At 44.2% G+C, this 14,620-nt stretch overlaps 1 protein-coding gene across 3 annotated transcripts; it reads left to right on the top strand.

The window, feature by feature from the left end:
* The first annotated feature begins 2,279 nt into the window (after positions 1–2,279).
* On the top strand, positions 2,280–13,973 carry fgf13b (fibroblast growth factor 13b). Of its 3 annotated transcripts, none has more exons than XM_041952008.1 (5): positions 2,280–2,310; positions 6,761–6,871; positions 9,465–9,568; positions 11,314–11,512; positions 13,834–13,973. In XM_041952008.1, exons 1-5 carry the CDS (start codon positions 2,280–2,282, stop codon positions 13,971–13,973), a joined length of 585 nt encoding a protein of 194 aa, XP_041807942.1. The 3 variants fall into 3 exon arrangements, with proteins under 3 accessions (XP_041807942.1, XP_041807943.1, XP_041807941.1); XM_041952009.1 differs by lacking the exon at positions 2,280–2,310 and adding an exon at positions 5,557–5,569; XM_041952007.1 differs by lacking the exon at positions 2,280–2,310 and adding an exon at positions 5,993–6,194.
* Positions 13,974–14,620: the final 647 nt, after the last annotated feature.

Raw genomic sequence — 14,620 nt, 5'->3', positions numbered from 1 at the left:
ATGTTATCTGATAATATGGCGCCATCTGGTGGCCGATAATTCAAATCACAGTTAGTGAATGACAGCTGATGGCCTCCAAATCTGAGGGGAAACACAAGCAAGGCTTTTTTTTTTTTTTTTTTTCTTAATTGACTTCAGTGCCTGCCTGGGCTGTTGGCCTGGGAGCCGTTGACAAAATATACCTGCTGGCATCTTTGCTGTTTTCTATTTCAAGCCAAGGCTACAAAGCTATTCTGGGAGGTGTTATGTGTGATCTCAGTTCAGCTGAGACAAAAAGAAGGAAAGACAGAAAGAAGCACAGTGAAACACAGGCATACAGTGGCCCAGTCAGCCCATCAGCTTGATCTAATAGAGTCATTTCCTGATCACAGGAAGCCAGTATAATGATACAATTATGTGGGCAAACGCAACAATAACATTGCTTCCCTTAAAAGATAGTCTCTTGCAGCCCCACAGAGATTCAGATCCGAATGAGAAGCACATTTATCTGCAAGGATAACTTTGATGTTTCTTCTTGTATGAACTTCACTTCTGAAGCTGCTGAGTGTGCATATTCTCCAGCAACATCCTGCCTCACTGCCCTCAGCGGCTTTTATAGGCTCCTGCCCCGCAGTGTATAGACACTCTGCAATCTGTAATAATTTCTGTGTCGTCTCAGTAATATGGATGCTGCTGTGTGTGAGCAGGCTGCCACACAGGAAGCACTGTAACAGCACAACAGTGTAATGGGCTGATAAGATGTGGCCGTCTACAGTGTGTAATTCTGGACTACATGGCAACATCACTCTGAGTGTGCTTACTATGTAATGTGCTATGGGGGTGTGCATTGAGGATAGCCCACAGACCCACTGAGAGATATAATGCAAAGCCATTAGGTGTGTGTGTCTGTGTGTGTGTGTGTGTGTGTGTGTATTGTGAGTTTGTCTCTATGTTAAAAACCCTTTCAATCAGGGACATTTCACAAGTTCTTACTTTTTTCCAAGGCACTGTAGATGAGGGTTATAACTTGTATTTGTTTATGATTTATGATGGTAGTTTAATTCACCTTAGTCCAGTGTGAAAGCACCATATATGATCTGTATCATCTTGTTCCAGCTTTTAATTAAAGCAATACGATGTACCATTGAACTGTTCCATCAAATAGAAATGCTCTCGCTATCGAGTGCATCATTTCATTCACAGCTTTGCAAAATTCAACCCGACACTTTTAGTATCTTCGAAAAGTTTGAGATCTTTAAATTTAAATTTTTTAATAAAAAATATAGTTTTATGGGAGGAATAAAAAGAATTTTAGGCTGGAGAAAGTGTATGGGTAAAGACCTTCAAGGATTTTGGGGGTAGTTTGTTTGCACTGGGTGCATAAGTCATTAAGTTTAATACAAATTCACAGCATTTTACAGCTTTTACAGAGATCTGACTACCTGACTACTCCTGAAATGAAAACTAATCAATCCTTTAAGTTACATTTCAAGCAAAAATGCCAAATATTCCCAGATTAAACCTCAAAACAATTTGCTGCTTTTCTTTGTCCCATTCAATATTACATGGAACTGAAGTTGGTTGAAGTTCGGTTCTAGTGGAGAACATGCAATTTGAAGACATCACCTTTGGATTTAGGAAACTGTGAGGTCATTTTTAAATCAGTTAATCAACATAATCAGCAGATTAATTGATGATGAAAATAATACAGAAGGCAGCTTGACACTGACACTGCAACAGAGAACAGTTAAATGTTTCTTAATGTTAACAAAAGCACACAGAAATGAGAAATACATGGCTGTCATGTTTAGGCTTCTGGATAAAGTTTATGGAGAGAAGCTGGTTTGCAGGGGTTCCTGGAGACCAGTGGAGTCTCTCCAAGTGCAGTGATATAAATTTAAGCTTGTGTGCTCTCCAGTGAAAGTTAATCTGCTTTGGACACAGTTCTGTTTCACTCTGATGTCACTCACACATACAAATACAAACACACACACACGCGCGCATCTTCCTCGATAGATCCTTGGATCTGGGATCGGCCTTCTGGCTCCCTCCCTCTCTTATTGTGCCAGATCAGCGGGGCCTTGAGATGAATCATTAATGACCGGTTCCAACGGCTTAATGGCCTCTAATGTCCTGTAATGATCTCCCGTCAACGCCATGTGCGCGGCCTTAATGGATCCAATGCCGTGGAGAGTTCTCCGGCTTGAACTAAGGTAATTCCTCCTCTTTTCGTGGAGCAGCTCACAACAGGAAGTGCGAAAAGCCATGAGCACAATGCTCCGGAGCTCCACGGGCGCAGCATGAGCTTCCCTCTCCGCCGATCGACCTCAGGTAGGACTGGTGTGAAATAACGAGATTTGAGCCGGCCTGTGGTAATCCTGTTGCAAAATTCTTAACGGCAGCTGTACGAATATTAGTCTAACACTGTGTATAATATGCTTTGGTAACAGCTGAATGGATAAATATACAGTTAGGTACAAAGAGGTCAACAGACGCTCTTGAAGTCTGTAACGGAACTTTTCTAATATACTGCCATGGTGTTTTTCGCTGATGCTCGGTCCTTATATCGTTCATTGTTGATTTTTTTTTTTTAAATAAAAGTTGTGTTTAACAAAATTCGATCATTTTGACATAAACGAGTCTTTTTAACGCAATTAAAACGTGAAGCGCTGTCCGTGATGCTGAAAACAGCGCCGGACGCGCCCAGTGATGAGACTTTCTGCTCCACTCACAGCAAAACAGGCTCATTAAAACCCTCCTAGACTTACAGGAGCGACCTTGTAATCGAGGCTTTGAATAGCATTCTGCTGTATCCTTTGCGCCCTTGAGAATAAATTCACCTTGAAAGCATTTTAGGAACTCAGATCCTGAACTTGTATCGTGTCCTTCACGCTCTCAGGGAAGATTTCCCAACCCAAAAAACTTTTAAAATATTACATAACTCAACAAAAATCAAAACACATTCACGCCTCATTTTGGAAGCGATGATTAAGTTTAATTGGCTCAACATTCTTAACACCAACGCCCCCAGAGACACTGAATCACAAGTCTCCGCACTTTGCGCTCGGACTAATCCCTTTACTGTCCAAATCCATGTCGGCCTGCAGGGCGGTTTCTTACACCCTCGCTCAGAAGAAGATGAACCAAAAATGACTTTTTACCTGAACCAAAGTGGCCCCCAAAAAACACCAGTTTAATAGCGGATGCATCACACCGCTCACTGCTGCTTTTGGTGTTTCACCTTCTAAATGCCTCTGCAGTTGCTGCAGCCGCATGCTGCTGGGTTAGTGCGAGGCTGATGATTCTCTAAGTGGGATTCAAGGTTAGACAGAAGGGCCCTCCATGGATGCTTGCTGTAAATATACTTTCTGCATTCTCCAACCTCTTGTCTCAAAGCCATACTGCCTGCAGGGGGCGCCACAGAGCTCCAACCAAACCTCAAGTTTAAATACTTTCAATCATCAAGTAGATCAGATGCAACAGCTCGTATTGATTAGTTTGATGCTACAGATGCAACAATCTAATCCGTTTAGGCCACTTTTATGATTCTGTTTGCACATACACACTTTAATTTGTTTATTCAGTTATTAATCAAGGCTATCCTGGGATATTTCTCAAATTCTGAATATGAATCCTAGTTTTTCCCTCTGCTTATTTGTTCAGTGGTCTTCCTATTCAGCCACTTACTGACTTGCTTGTTTTCGTGACATTTTAATTTGCTATTGTGCTGATTTAAGGCAAACTGTGAGAACTGGCAGTTGTATCTGTTGTTTTCCTTGCAGCTTGTGTTTGTATATTACATTTTTCGTTACCTCTAGTTTGTGTGCTTTTGCCTTTTGGAGCACAGGGTGTTTAAATGATCTCATAAATGACAGTTGACTAGACCTATAGCTGTCAGTCATTTATTCCAGCGGTTGTTTGCTTTCATATTTTGATGCTTTGGATCACAGATTGGTTATGAAATCTTGTATCCTACATCTGTGCATTTGCAAGGGTCTTACCTAACCGGAAGGCCATAGGTGTGACTTCAACTCCTTCAGTCAAGGACAAAGGCTAAAGGCTCCACATCAGTGACCAGGTCCTGACCCCAGTTTCTGTCCACAGTCCATCACTTTCTCCTCCACCCATTGGCTCATTCTCGCGGTGGGGCCGCAGTTTACTGAGTTTGCCTCCTCGTCGGCCATGTAATTTACTGCTCACCACATCCCCTCGCTCTCCAGCCATCGATTTTCACTACCTTTTCCACTGTCGAGCAGCATGCACTGGCTCTGCCTGCCGCCCCGGCGCCAGGTGCCACAGGTCGACCTCCGCTGTGAGCCATTCAGCTCTTTGTCCACCGCCTCGGCTTCCTCAAGACTCGGACGTGCAGTTGCCATGCGCCACTGCAGCTGTATCTGGCACTGGCAGCTGTGCATCTGTCTCCCCGGGGGGCCGCCTGTGGCCGGCCGACATGCATGAATTGGCTGATTGCTGCTGAACGTGTCGCCCCTGCTCTGGTGCGAATGCAAAAGGGAGCAAAGGCGGAACGACACAGCTCATCCCGACTGAAGCGCTGCCTCTGTTATTCACCTCCTGCCTGCACGCTGCAGCCTTTCAGCAGTGGTGAACCTCTGCACCAAAAGAAGATGAGAGCCCCTCCTTGCTCTTTCTCCACTTTCTCTCTCTCTCTCTCTCTCTCTCTCACACACACACACCTACCAGGTCTCTCTCTCTCTCTCCCATTGTTGTCCCTTCACTTCATTTCTTTTGCTCTCTATGTTTCTCCTATATGGATGATTCCCTTCTCTCCTCCCTCTTTCTTCTTCCTCCCTCTCTCCCCCTCATACACTCAGCACTGTATATCTCTCTTGCTCTCTTGCCTCTCTTTATATTTTCCTCCTCTTTTTCATTCATCATTCTCTTTCCAAATCCATTTGTAGGTTGTGTTTTCTACAAGCTTCACCCTCTTTCTCCCTCTCCGCCTCTCTCTCTCTCTCTCTCACACTCAATATCTCATCCCCCCACCCCACCCCCTTTTTCCTTTATTCCTCTTCTCATTCATTCACCTGTCTGTCTCCCCCTCCCTCTTATTTCACACTTTATTTTTTTTCCTCCCATATTACACCCCCCACTCCCCTCCATCTCCCCCTTCTCAATCTCTCTGCCTATCACTAATCAGTATTCAGTCGAACATGTAAATATCATGCCACGTGGGGCTCAGGGTTACAGGTGCCCTATGAGAAAGGGCTGCCCAAACCGACTGACCCCCTCCCAACACACACACACGCACGCACACACACACACACACACACACACACACACACGCAAAACACATTCACACATACACCCCCACGTCCATCACACCCCCACCACCTCGTTTTTCTTCCTCGGGGCGGGCAGGGCTGCAGCACTTTTATGAACGGCACGGCTGCATCATGATTCCGTTCCCGCTGAACCAGTCCCGAACTGTTTCATTGACAAACATTCCGGCTGCTGCATTTGTGTCACGGACAGCGTCGAGGAGCGGGGCATCACCGGGGGAGCGGTGCAGAGCAGCAGCAGCAGCAGCAGCAGAGGAGGCAGCTGCAGTCATCATCAACAACAACCGCCGGTGTCGTTCGCACCAGCTCCCAAGCTGTTGATTCGCCACTTGGACGCGGACCGGATCCTCACGCACCCCGTCTCCCTCCTCCACGCTCTCTCGGGACGGCCAGAAGAATTACCTGAGGGCCGGGAGCAGACAGCTTTTACCACTCAGACCCCTTTGGGGGATGTGAGGCGGTGTCGTTAACGCTCACTCACTGGCACATGACTGGATTTGTTTAACGACTTCCATGAAGCGCCCGGACGCACCGATGGAGGATTCTGGACGCTTTTTAAAACCACGGATATCTGCGAGACTGCAGCGGCCGGTGTGTGATGCGAACTGAGTCGTGGGTGGTGTAGACCCCCTCCCCGCACCCCACCGCCTTATCCGCGAACCCCCCTCCCTCCAACCGGGACGCACAGCCTTGTTTCACTCCACCGGGGGAACATGTCCCGGGCAGCGGCTATCGCCAGCTCCCTGATCCGCCAGAAGCGGCAGGCACGGGAGCGGGAGAAGGCGAATGCTTGCCGCGGCAGCGGCAGCCCGAGCAACAGCAAAGGCGCAAACGAGAAGCCGAGCAAGCTGAATGTGTTCTCGCGTGTCAAATTGTTTGGATCGAGGAAGAAACGGAAGAGAAGGCGACCACCAGGTTTGAGAGTCGGGGAGAGGAAAGTCGGGGAGCCACTGGCTGCACCACCACCTCAACCATCTCACCATCACCACCACCACCACCAGCATCATTACCATCATCACCACCAACCAACACCATTTTCTCTCCTCACTGAGGCAGGTCCTTCATCACTTCATCATTCGTCACCCTCTGGACAGTCTCCTGGCATCGGCTCAGGAATTAATCCTGTTGCATGACACCACAAACATCTCATGTAAATAACTTTGTCTCGTCCCGCAGCAAAGTGTTGTAGCAGCATGTGTGTGGTAGCTGATGGAGATCTCAGAAAAACAGGATCTAATTCGAGCAGCACTTGAACTACTCCTAACAGGTTACATCTGTCAGTTATTCTTTGATTTTGCTGTGCGCCACAATGCACAGGGGTCAGGGATCGATATTGGGCCCTCAAGGCCCACTGATTGGAAACACAAACAGCTTCTCCTCCTCTGACACTTCCGGCTTCTTGGAGACTGCTGGATTTGATCACATGACAGCAATAAGGAATGAATGCAGTTAATGTGCCTCCTCTCCTCCCCCCCTTTCAGAGCCCCAGCTAAAGGGCATTGTGACCAGGCTTTCCAGTCGCCAGGGCTTCCAGCTGCAGATGCAGCCAGATGGCACCATTGATGGAACCAAGGATGAAGACAGCACCTACGGTAAGTCTAACTCTGACCTTTGGACATGCAGAAAAGAACACTGGCCATCCACGTTTTTCCATAATGATTTTCTCCTATTTCAAAAGCCAAATAATTTATTTTCATTATTGATTAACCTGCCAATAACCTTCTCAGCTAATTTATTCATTGTTTTCCATAAAGTGTTCATCATAATATTCGAGAAGCTAAGACATCTTCAATTTGCATTCAAATTGGTTTGATCCAAAGACCCAAAGATATTCTATATGTTATTATATATGACAAAAAAAAGCATCAAATAATCACATTTGAGCAACTGGAATCAGCAAATGTTCTTTATTCCCCCTTGTTAAAGTGACTGAAACATTTAGTTGATTATTATTGTAATTTTTGCTGATTAATTTTCTGTTGTTTGACTCATCGATTGTTGAGCTCATTGTTTCAGCGTTAGAGAACTTAGGTCACCATAAAATGGAAAAATGAATGTGTGCTCCTCCGACACTGGTAACAATTAGAAATACAGTCTATAAAATGCATGTAAACAGTTTGTCTGTCCTGGTATAAAGCACATAAATACAGAATTAGTGAAAACAGATGACAAACGTCTTTCTTTACAAAGGAAAGACAATATTTGAGCAGCAGCAGGAGCACAGGTTGACTCATATGCAATCTTAATACCTCAATTTGGGATCTTCAGAGTTTATAAAGGAAGATTAAAGAAGATAAACAAATATTACTGCACAGCAGAGGCTGAAACTAAGCTTTCAGCTGAGTTCAATATTACTTCAAGGTACAATAGTACATTGCAATATATTGAAGGCTCATTATATAGCGAGATCTGATTTAGTTTAATTTCCGTATACCCGCTGGAGTTATCATTCCAAACCAGTTTAAATCCAATTTAGTGATAAACGTCACCCTGTGGAAATCTGTCTGATGTGGGAATTCTAACTCAAGCAGTCACTCAGCAACATCATTTAATTAGTAAACCGGTGCAGGCTCTTCCCCCAAAGGTCAGACAGCAACGTGGCAGTCCAGCTGCATTAAATGTTCCCCAGTTAAAGAAATCGATTAAATCGCCACAGGATGCAGCGTTCAAATGGGCGACATAATGAAAGGTCAAACTGGACTGGTGAGCAAATTCTCCCTCGCTCGCTCTATCTCGTTCTCCTTCTCGCCTGCACGAGCGCGCACATGCTGCAGTGTGTGATTGATACGGCTAATTCAATTCCGTTGTTGTGGTTCAGACGGCAATCGCTCTCCTCCTCGTGCACAGTCGGCGTTTGCCAGCGCCACACATTAATCTCTGCCACTCCTCAGGCCACCAACTGTTGTACACAAAGAGAGCGGCGTGGCTACAAAGGAAGCGTGTTCTGTAATGAGATGATTATATGGTGTATACATCATGTAAACGCCTACCCAGATGAAACCAGTCGACCGTGGCTGGATTTGAATGGATAATCCATGTAATCCACGTCTCAATATAACCGCAGTCATTATAAAGAACATGGTTGGCTAAATGAGTATAATTAAACAAGGGCCTGACTCATCAAACTGTCCGGAATAATTATGTCGCTGCCACTGAGCTTTTACTGTAGGAATAAATAACTGTTTTGATGGTGGCGACTGAATGCAAACCACCGGGGAAAACAACAATGACAACAAATATGTGTGTGATGAAACGATAAATCTACTGTGGATCCTTTATCTGTTCATCCAACATGGCTGCAAATGCCTTTCAATAAGACAGTGTGCGGCTTTAATGTCCCATTCACTGTCACGTATTAAGAGTACCTGAACAACTTAAAATTGTTCAAGCTGTTTACGTCTATGAACTGTGGTGTAAAACTCGCAAACAGCCATTGTCAGCCTGGGAATGCTCTTTACTCTACCCATTCAAAAGCCGAAATGAATCCTGAAATCCTGATTGGTCGCCTGATCGATTAGTTGATTGGTTCAAACCGTTTCAATCATGGCTTCAGTCTCTTATCAAGCAAAATGCCACACTTCCTCTGATTTCAGCCTCTGATGAATGAGTCAGTGTGTTGTGAACTGAATCTCTTTGGGTTTTGGGCCGTTGCTCAGACAAAACAAGACATTTGAATGTGTCATCTTTGGGTGTGGGAAGTTGTGTTGGGTATTTTTCACCACCTTGTGACATTTTATAGGCTAAATGATGAGTAGAGAGAATAGTTAACAGATTAGCTGAACGTGCAGTCCTGAGTTGTAGCTGCAGGAGGAATATTTAGATGTATGATAGTAGAAAAAACTCTGACTGTGTGGCTTTTTTGTTGAAACTGTTCCTGGTGCTGCCGATTGTACGCCAAACCTTTTTGATAATTCTCACCCTTTTCATCCCACGCTTAATATCAGGAGCTAAATCATTAGTGTAATTCTGTGGCCTTAGCGCCAGAATGACCTTGTAAAATAGCTTCTCTGTGACAAAATGGAGGTGTCATCATACCAGATGCTACATTGTTATTGATGAGGATTTTCTCTCTGTTTCCCTCTGTGTTCACTGTGTGAGTGCCTGCTTGTTTGCTGTGTGTGTGTGTGTGTGTGTGTGTGTGTGCTTGTGTGTTCATTTTGTGTGTGCGTGTATTTGTGCACGTAGCTGTGTTCAACCTGATCCCAGTGGGGCTTCGTGTGGTGGCCATCCAGGGCGTCCAGACCAAACTCTATCTGGCAATGAACAACGAAGGCTTTCTCTACACCTCTGTAGGTCATCTTACACCCACGGACATCATCATCATCATCATCATTACACACCATTAGAGACTAAAATCTCCTCTTTGGGTCAGGTTGAGTAATGAAGCAGCAGCTTTCAGTGTGACCAGTCTCATTATCACCCTATCACCACGTCAATACTTTAACTACAGTGTTGCCTCGTGAGTCAGCTGCCACTGGGTGCTATAATCCAGTGTCTGAGCCTCTCTTATCTATCCACTGATACTGTGGCTTCTTAGGATTGATTTCAGATCATCCTCCAGCCTCCTTTTGTTTATCTCCCTTCACTCATTCTTTGATAGGAAGATTGCCTTGTGTCCATTTACACGCACGCTCCCGAAATTTATTTTTATGCCTTTCCCAAATAGATTTACACATCCATCCAGCCCTGTGCGTATATCTTCTCAGACGGGCCAGAACGCAGTGTTGGCTGCAGTGCAGTGCATTAAGTGCCTCACTTTAGCCCTTGAGTGGCAGTGGCGTGCCCAGGCTGTTCTGACTGGGGTGGCACAAGTGGGGCACTGACTTATACAGGAGTGGCATGAAGATTACTAGTAGATCTCAAATAAGGCCTTTAAACAGTCAAAGTGATGGCAGAGGGTCCACGTTTAAGGCCTTTTGCAGATTTTTCCGTGTATAAGAGATTTATATTTTTGACTGATTAATGGAATGTGGAGCAACAACCTACTCACAGCAGAGCGATAGCATACAAATATAATATAAAGCTTCTAAAGTCCTCAAAAAGAAATTGCACCTCAAAAAGTAGGCTACATGCAAAAGAAGACAATGCACATTCAAAAATAGGCGTCAAACAGTTGGTTCAAACTAAGTTCCCACCTCTCACTGGGCAGAAAGCCATTCATACTTTGGTATAATGAAGTGGCCAATCAGATTTCAGGCATGGCCAGTGCCACCCCGTGCACACGTTCCTGTTGAGCGGTGAGAGTGGGCGGTGTAGATGCAATAACAAAAAAGAATCAACAAAAATAACACACACTTCCAGCAATCTAAACAAGGCTGCGAGGCCAAAAGATGAAAAGTAACAGCTCGATGTAATAACAGCCATGCTGCTACACCTCTGCAGGCACGTATGCCACCACAATATCTGGCCCATCATGTCCACACCGCGATGCTTTGGGTTGTCTTGGCTTCTGTCAGAACGCTGGTATTGCTTGTTTCATCTTCTCACCTGATATTAAATGCAGAATACACACACAAACACATAAAATATTCATAGATACAAACTCACTGTTCGAATTGAATCTATTTGTAGATCATACTTAGACAATACTTAATCAAAATACATACAAGATTAATGGATGACAGAGAGAAAGAGCTTTCTTTCTGTATCTTTCCGTTTCCCCCGGCATCCTGGGCACCATCTTTCTCTCAGCGGGCTGGTTGGTATTCAAGGGAGTAGCCGGTTGCTATGGAGATGCAGGAATAAGGAAATGCAAATGTCAGCTGTCCTAAGTTGGTGCAGTTTGTTCTCGGAGACTACAGCCCGGCCGAGATAATGATTCAAAGAGCGCACCAACTGATGGATGAATACACTGATGGCAATGTGGAGGAATGATTGAACACTTTTTAATGGAGTTGCTGTTACAATCTCACACCTTCTGTGACTCTACTCCCTCTCTGCAGCTAACACTCCCACCCCTCCATGTCTCCTTAATCACCTTCTTCTCCTCTTTCTTTTACGATTTGTTCTAATATCTGTCACACTTTCCCCTCAGGAACATTTTACCCCAGAGTGTAAGTTCAAGGAGTCGGTGTTTGAGAACTACTACGTCACCTATTCCTCCATGCTGTACCGCCAGCAGGCCTCAGGTCGGGCGTGGTACCTGGGACTCAACAAGGAGGGTGGCATCATGAAGGGCAACCACGTCAAGAAGAACAAGGCTGCCGCACACTTCATACCGAAACCGCTCAAAGGTAAGATTACAAAACTTAAGACTAAAACTTGTGTCTATTGCTTAAGCTTTTAAATTAAACATTGTTGCATATTCATAGATCCTGGAGTTTATGAAATATTCATGACTAAACAAGCAGAGTTAAAGCTCAGAAACATAAACACCTCAGGCATTATTTACTGAGAGTTTTAAAGAGTACTCCACTGATTTAGCATTAGCGTTGTTCCATGGATACTTCTGCCTTGTCAAAAACCTGGCACCTATATTACCCACAATGCTAGCGACCACCAACAGTTCAGTCAGAGATTCAGGTGTGTTATGCTAGTAGCTGCTAATGTAGCCTCAAGTCTCTGGCCTCAAGCAGAGACGGGGAGCGGGCCACATTGTAGTTGTCAGCCTGAACCAACACTGACACAAGTGACATCACTTGAGGCAATTTATCAGACTTCACACAGCTCCCTCTGGAGGCACAAAACACTCACACTCATAGACTCAGCTAATGTGATTCATCAGGACTGTGTAGGTGTGGTTTGATCAGATTCAGCAGACAGTGAACTGGCAACATAAAGGAACAGCACCAAATTTCTCCTAACTTTTTGATTAAAACATTTAAACCTGCGGTGCATGGAAATATGCAACAGCTGAGCCCTGCTAACTTCACAATAGTGAGAAAAGCATGGAGAAAAGCAAGAAAACAGAGAAATAACTAAACTATTTTCTGCTAACTTTGGCAGAAAATAGTGTGTTGTTGAAGGATCCCATCACATAGCAGGAGGCTGATTGAGAAAATAGGTTTTCCAGCCCTTTAAAAAAACTGGGATGTTTAAATATTCATGACTAAATAAGGCGCAATTGATGTTAATTTTAAGAAAAACATCCTTAATTATTGTTTAATAAGTTTAATATTCAAAAACTAATTGGCTTCATCAGGACTCTGTGGGTGTGCGTTCATCAGATTTGATTGTCAGTGGCGTCTCCCTAGCAACATTTGCAAATAATCCGCCACTGTCATCAGACAGACCCCGTCAGACTGATTGGTGCACGGAAATAAACGACGTTACCGTTTTCCAACGGAGCCTCTCCCACTTCAAACCAAGCAGACGAGCTGCACTAAAATCAAATACTACTGTCTCGTAAAAGGGTTCTGTACATTTTTTTGTCCCCATGATAAGTGTAAAATGCAGCCTGTCTGCACTGTAGGTTCAGCATACCATATGCACAAACATATGTTCATAATAGATGTCAGTGTCTCATGTTGGTACAGCATTATGACTTTTTTATGTTTGTGAGACTACATTTTTCATGAACTCACGCTATCAACTGAAAATAATCTCAGAATACTGGAAACTGTCTCTCTTGGTGGGCTAATTTACAGCCTATTACCCACCTACAATCAGTGTCCTAAGGTCGTCTTTTCTAAATTAATATAAAAAGATCTTACATACTATAAACACACTATAAATGCAAGAACACACACATTAAAATGTGAATACACAGTGTAAAATAATTCTGAAATAGAGTGATGAAGAACAAAAAACAGAGAAAAATAAAGATTTAATCAATATTTATGTATCAACAATGGATCACATGACTGCTTGTATGTGAATGGCTGCTGTTTTCAGTGAAAAAGCTCAAAAAGTCAACTGTACAATACCTGCCCAGCTCCTAACAGCAGACAGACAGAGTTAGTGACTAGCTGGCAAACACAGCGGAACATCAGATATTTCCCGAAGTAATTAGTGGAGAGCAAAACAGAGCTAAAAGGAGAGCGAATATTGGACTTACATTCATTATATGGGCACAAGCAGGACTCCAAATAAATGCTAATGTTGCTCCGTACCTGCTGTGTCTGTAAATAGGCAACTGTTTGCTAACAGGCCTGCAACTTAAATGGTTCTTTATGGTAATGTTGCATTGGAGCTTGTTTGTGCTGCCTCTGAGTGGGCCTAAACAAAGGGGGGAAATAACAAACCAAAACATTTCAGAAAGGAAATTTTGTTTATCATTGTTTATTTTATGCTGCCAAAAAAGTAGAGATTGTCATTGCTTATGTTTTTATGGCTCATTATATCACAAAACCTATCTCAGCATTGAAATTCCCCTTTGACAGTCAGAACTTGTTCTAAAACCAAATTTAATTACACTGTGAAATGAAGCAAGCCTCTCAGTTATCTACATGCAGGGGAACTAAATGGACTTCACTGCCTGAACAAGGAGTGCATAGCAAACGTGTGTTAAGACCAACAATTTAATTAAAAATGTAATTAATTATTCTTGTCCTGTGTGTGTGTGTGTGTGTGTGTGTGTGTGTGTGTGTGTGTGTGTGTGTGTGTGTGTGTGCAGTGGCCATGTATAGGGAGCCGTCCCTCCATGACCTGACAGAGCTCTCGCGGTCAGGTAGCGGCACGCCGACCAAGAGTCGCAGCGCTTCGGCCCTACTTAATGGTGGAGGGAAGTCACCCAGCAACGATGACTTATCCTAGCCCCCCACCCCACCCACAACACACTCACAGATACACACACACACACACAATCATGTTTCTATCACTTTTGGGGACATTACGTAGACTTACATTAATTTCCTGGAGACTTACCCTAAACACAACCATATCCTTTACCCATAACCTTAACCGTAACCCAACCTTACCCCAAATCTTCACTCTAAAATTTAATGATTTACATTATGGGGACTTGTCCCCATAAGGAAGGTGAGTCCCCACAATGTGACTGTGTAAACAGATTTATGTCCCCACAACATAAGTAATACATGTACACACACACACACGCACACACACACAGATCTCAGGCCGACATGCCCACACATCAGGCTGGAGAGGATTGGAGGAGGCGAGGAGAAAAAATGAAGGAGGACAGGAATGTGTTCTTCCACTCAACGGAGCCCACTGTGACTGACTGTGATGTAAATAAATCAAGGACAATCAATTCATCTGGCTCCGCTGCTCTGGTCTGCAGAGGAACAGGACCTGTGAATCTCTTCCCTTGACTACTCCTCCTGCTGTATCATAACCAGAGAGAACAAGGGAGGGCGGGAGAGAAAGGAAAGAGGGATGGAGAGAGTTAGTCAGTCAGTCACACAGATAAACAGACTGTTACAGAGAACCAAAGAGTC

This window comes from Chelmon rostratus, chromosome 14 (assembly GCF_017976325.1).
Source record: "Chelmon rostratus isolate fCheRos1 chromosome 14, fCheRos1.pri, whole genome shotgun sequence".
Classification (NCBI taxonomy): Eukaryota; Metazoa; Chordata; class Actinopteri; order Chaetodontiformes; family Chaetodontidae; genus Chelmon; species Chelmon rostratus.
Note: the sequence above shows the minus strand (reverse complement) of the source record. Positions and strands in the feature narration are given on the sequence as shown.

Coding starts and splice junctions, on each gene's coding strand:
- fgf13b (XM_041952007.1), top strand. CDS start 5,993: ATGTCCCGGGCAGCGGCTATCGCCAGCTCCCTGATCCGCCAGAAGCGG. Junction 6,195..6,760: donor GAAGAGAAGGCGACCACCAG/GTTTGAGAGTCG, acceptor CCCCCCTTTCAG/AGCCCCAGCTAAAGGGCATT. Junction 6,872..9,464: donor GGATGAAGACAGCACCTACG/GTAAGTCTAACT, acceptor TTGTGCACGTAG/CTGTGTTCAACCTGATCCCA.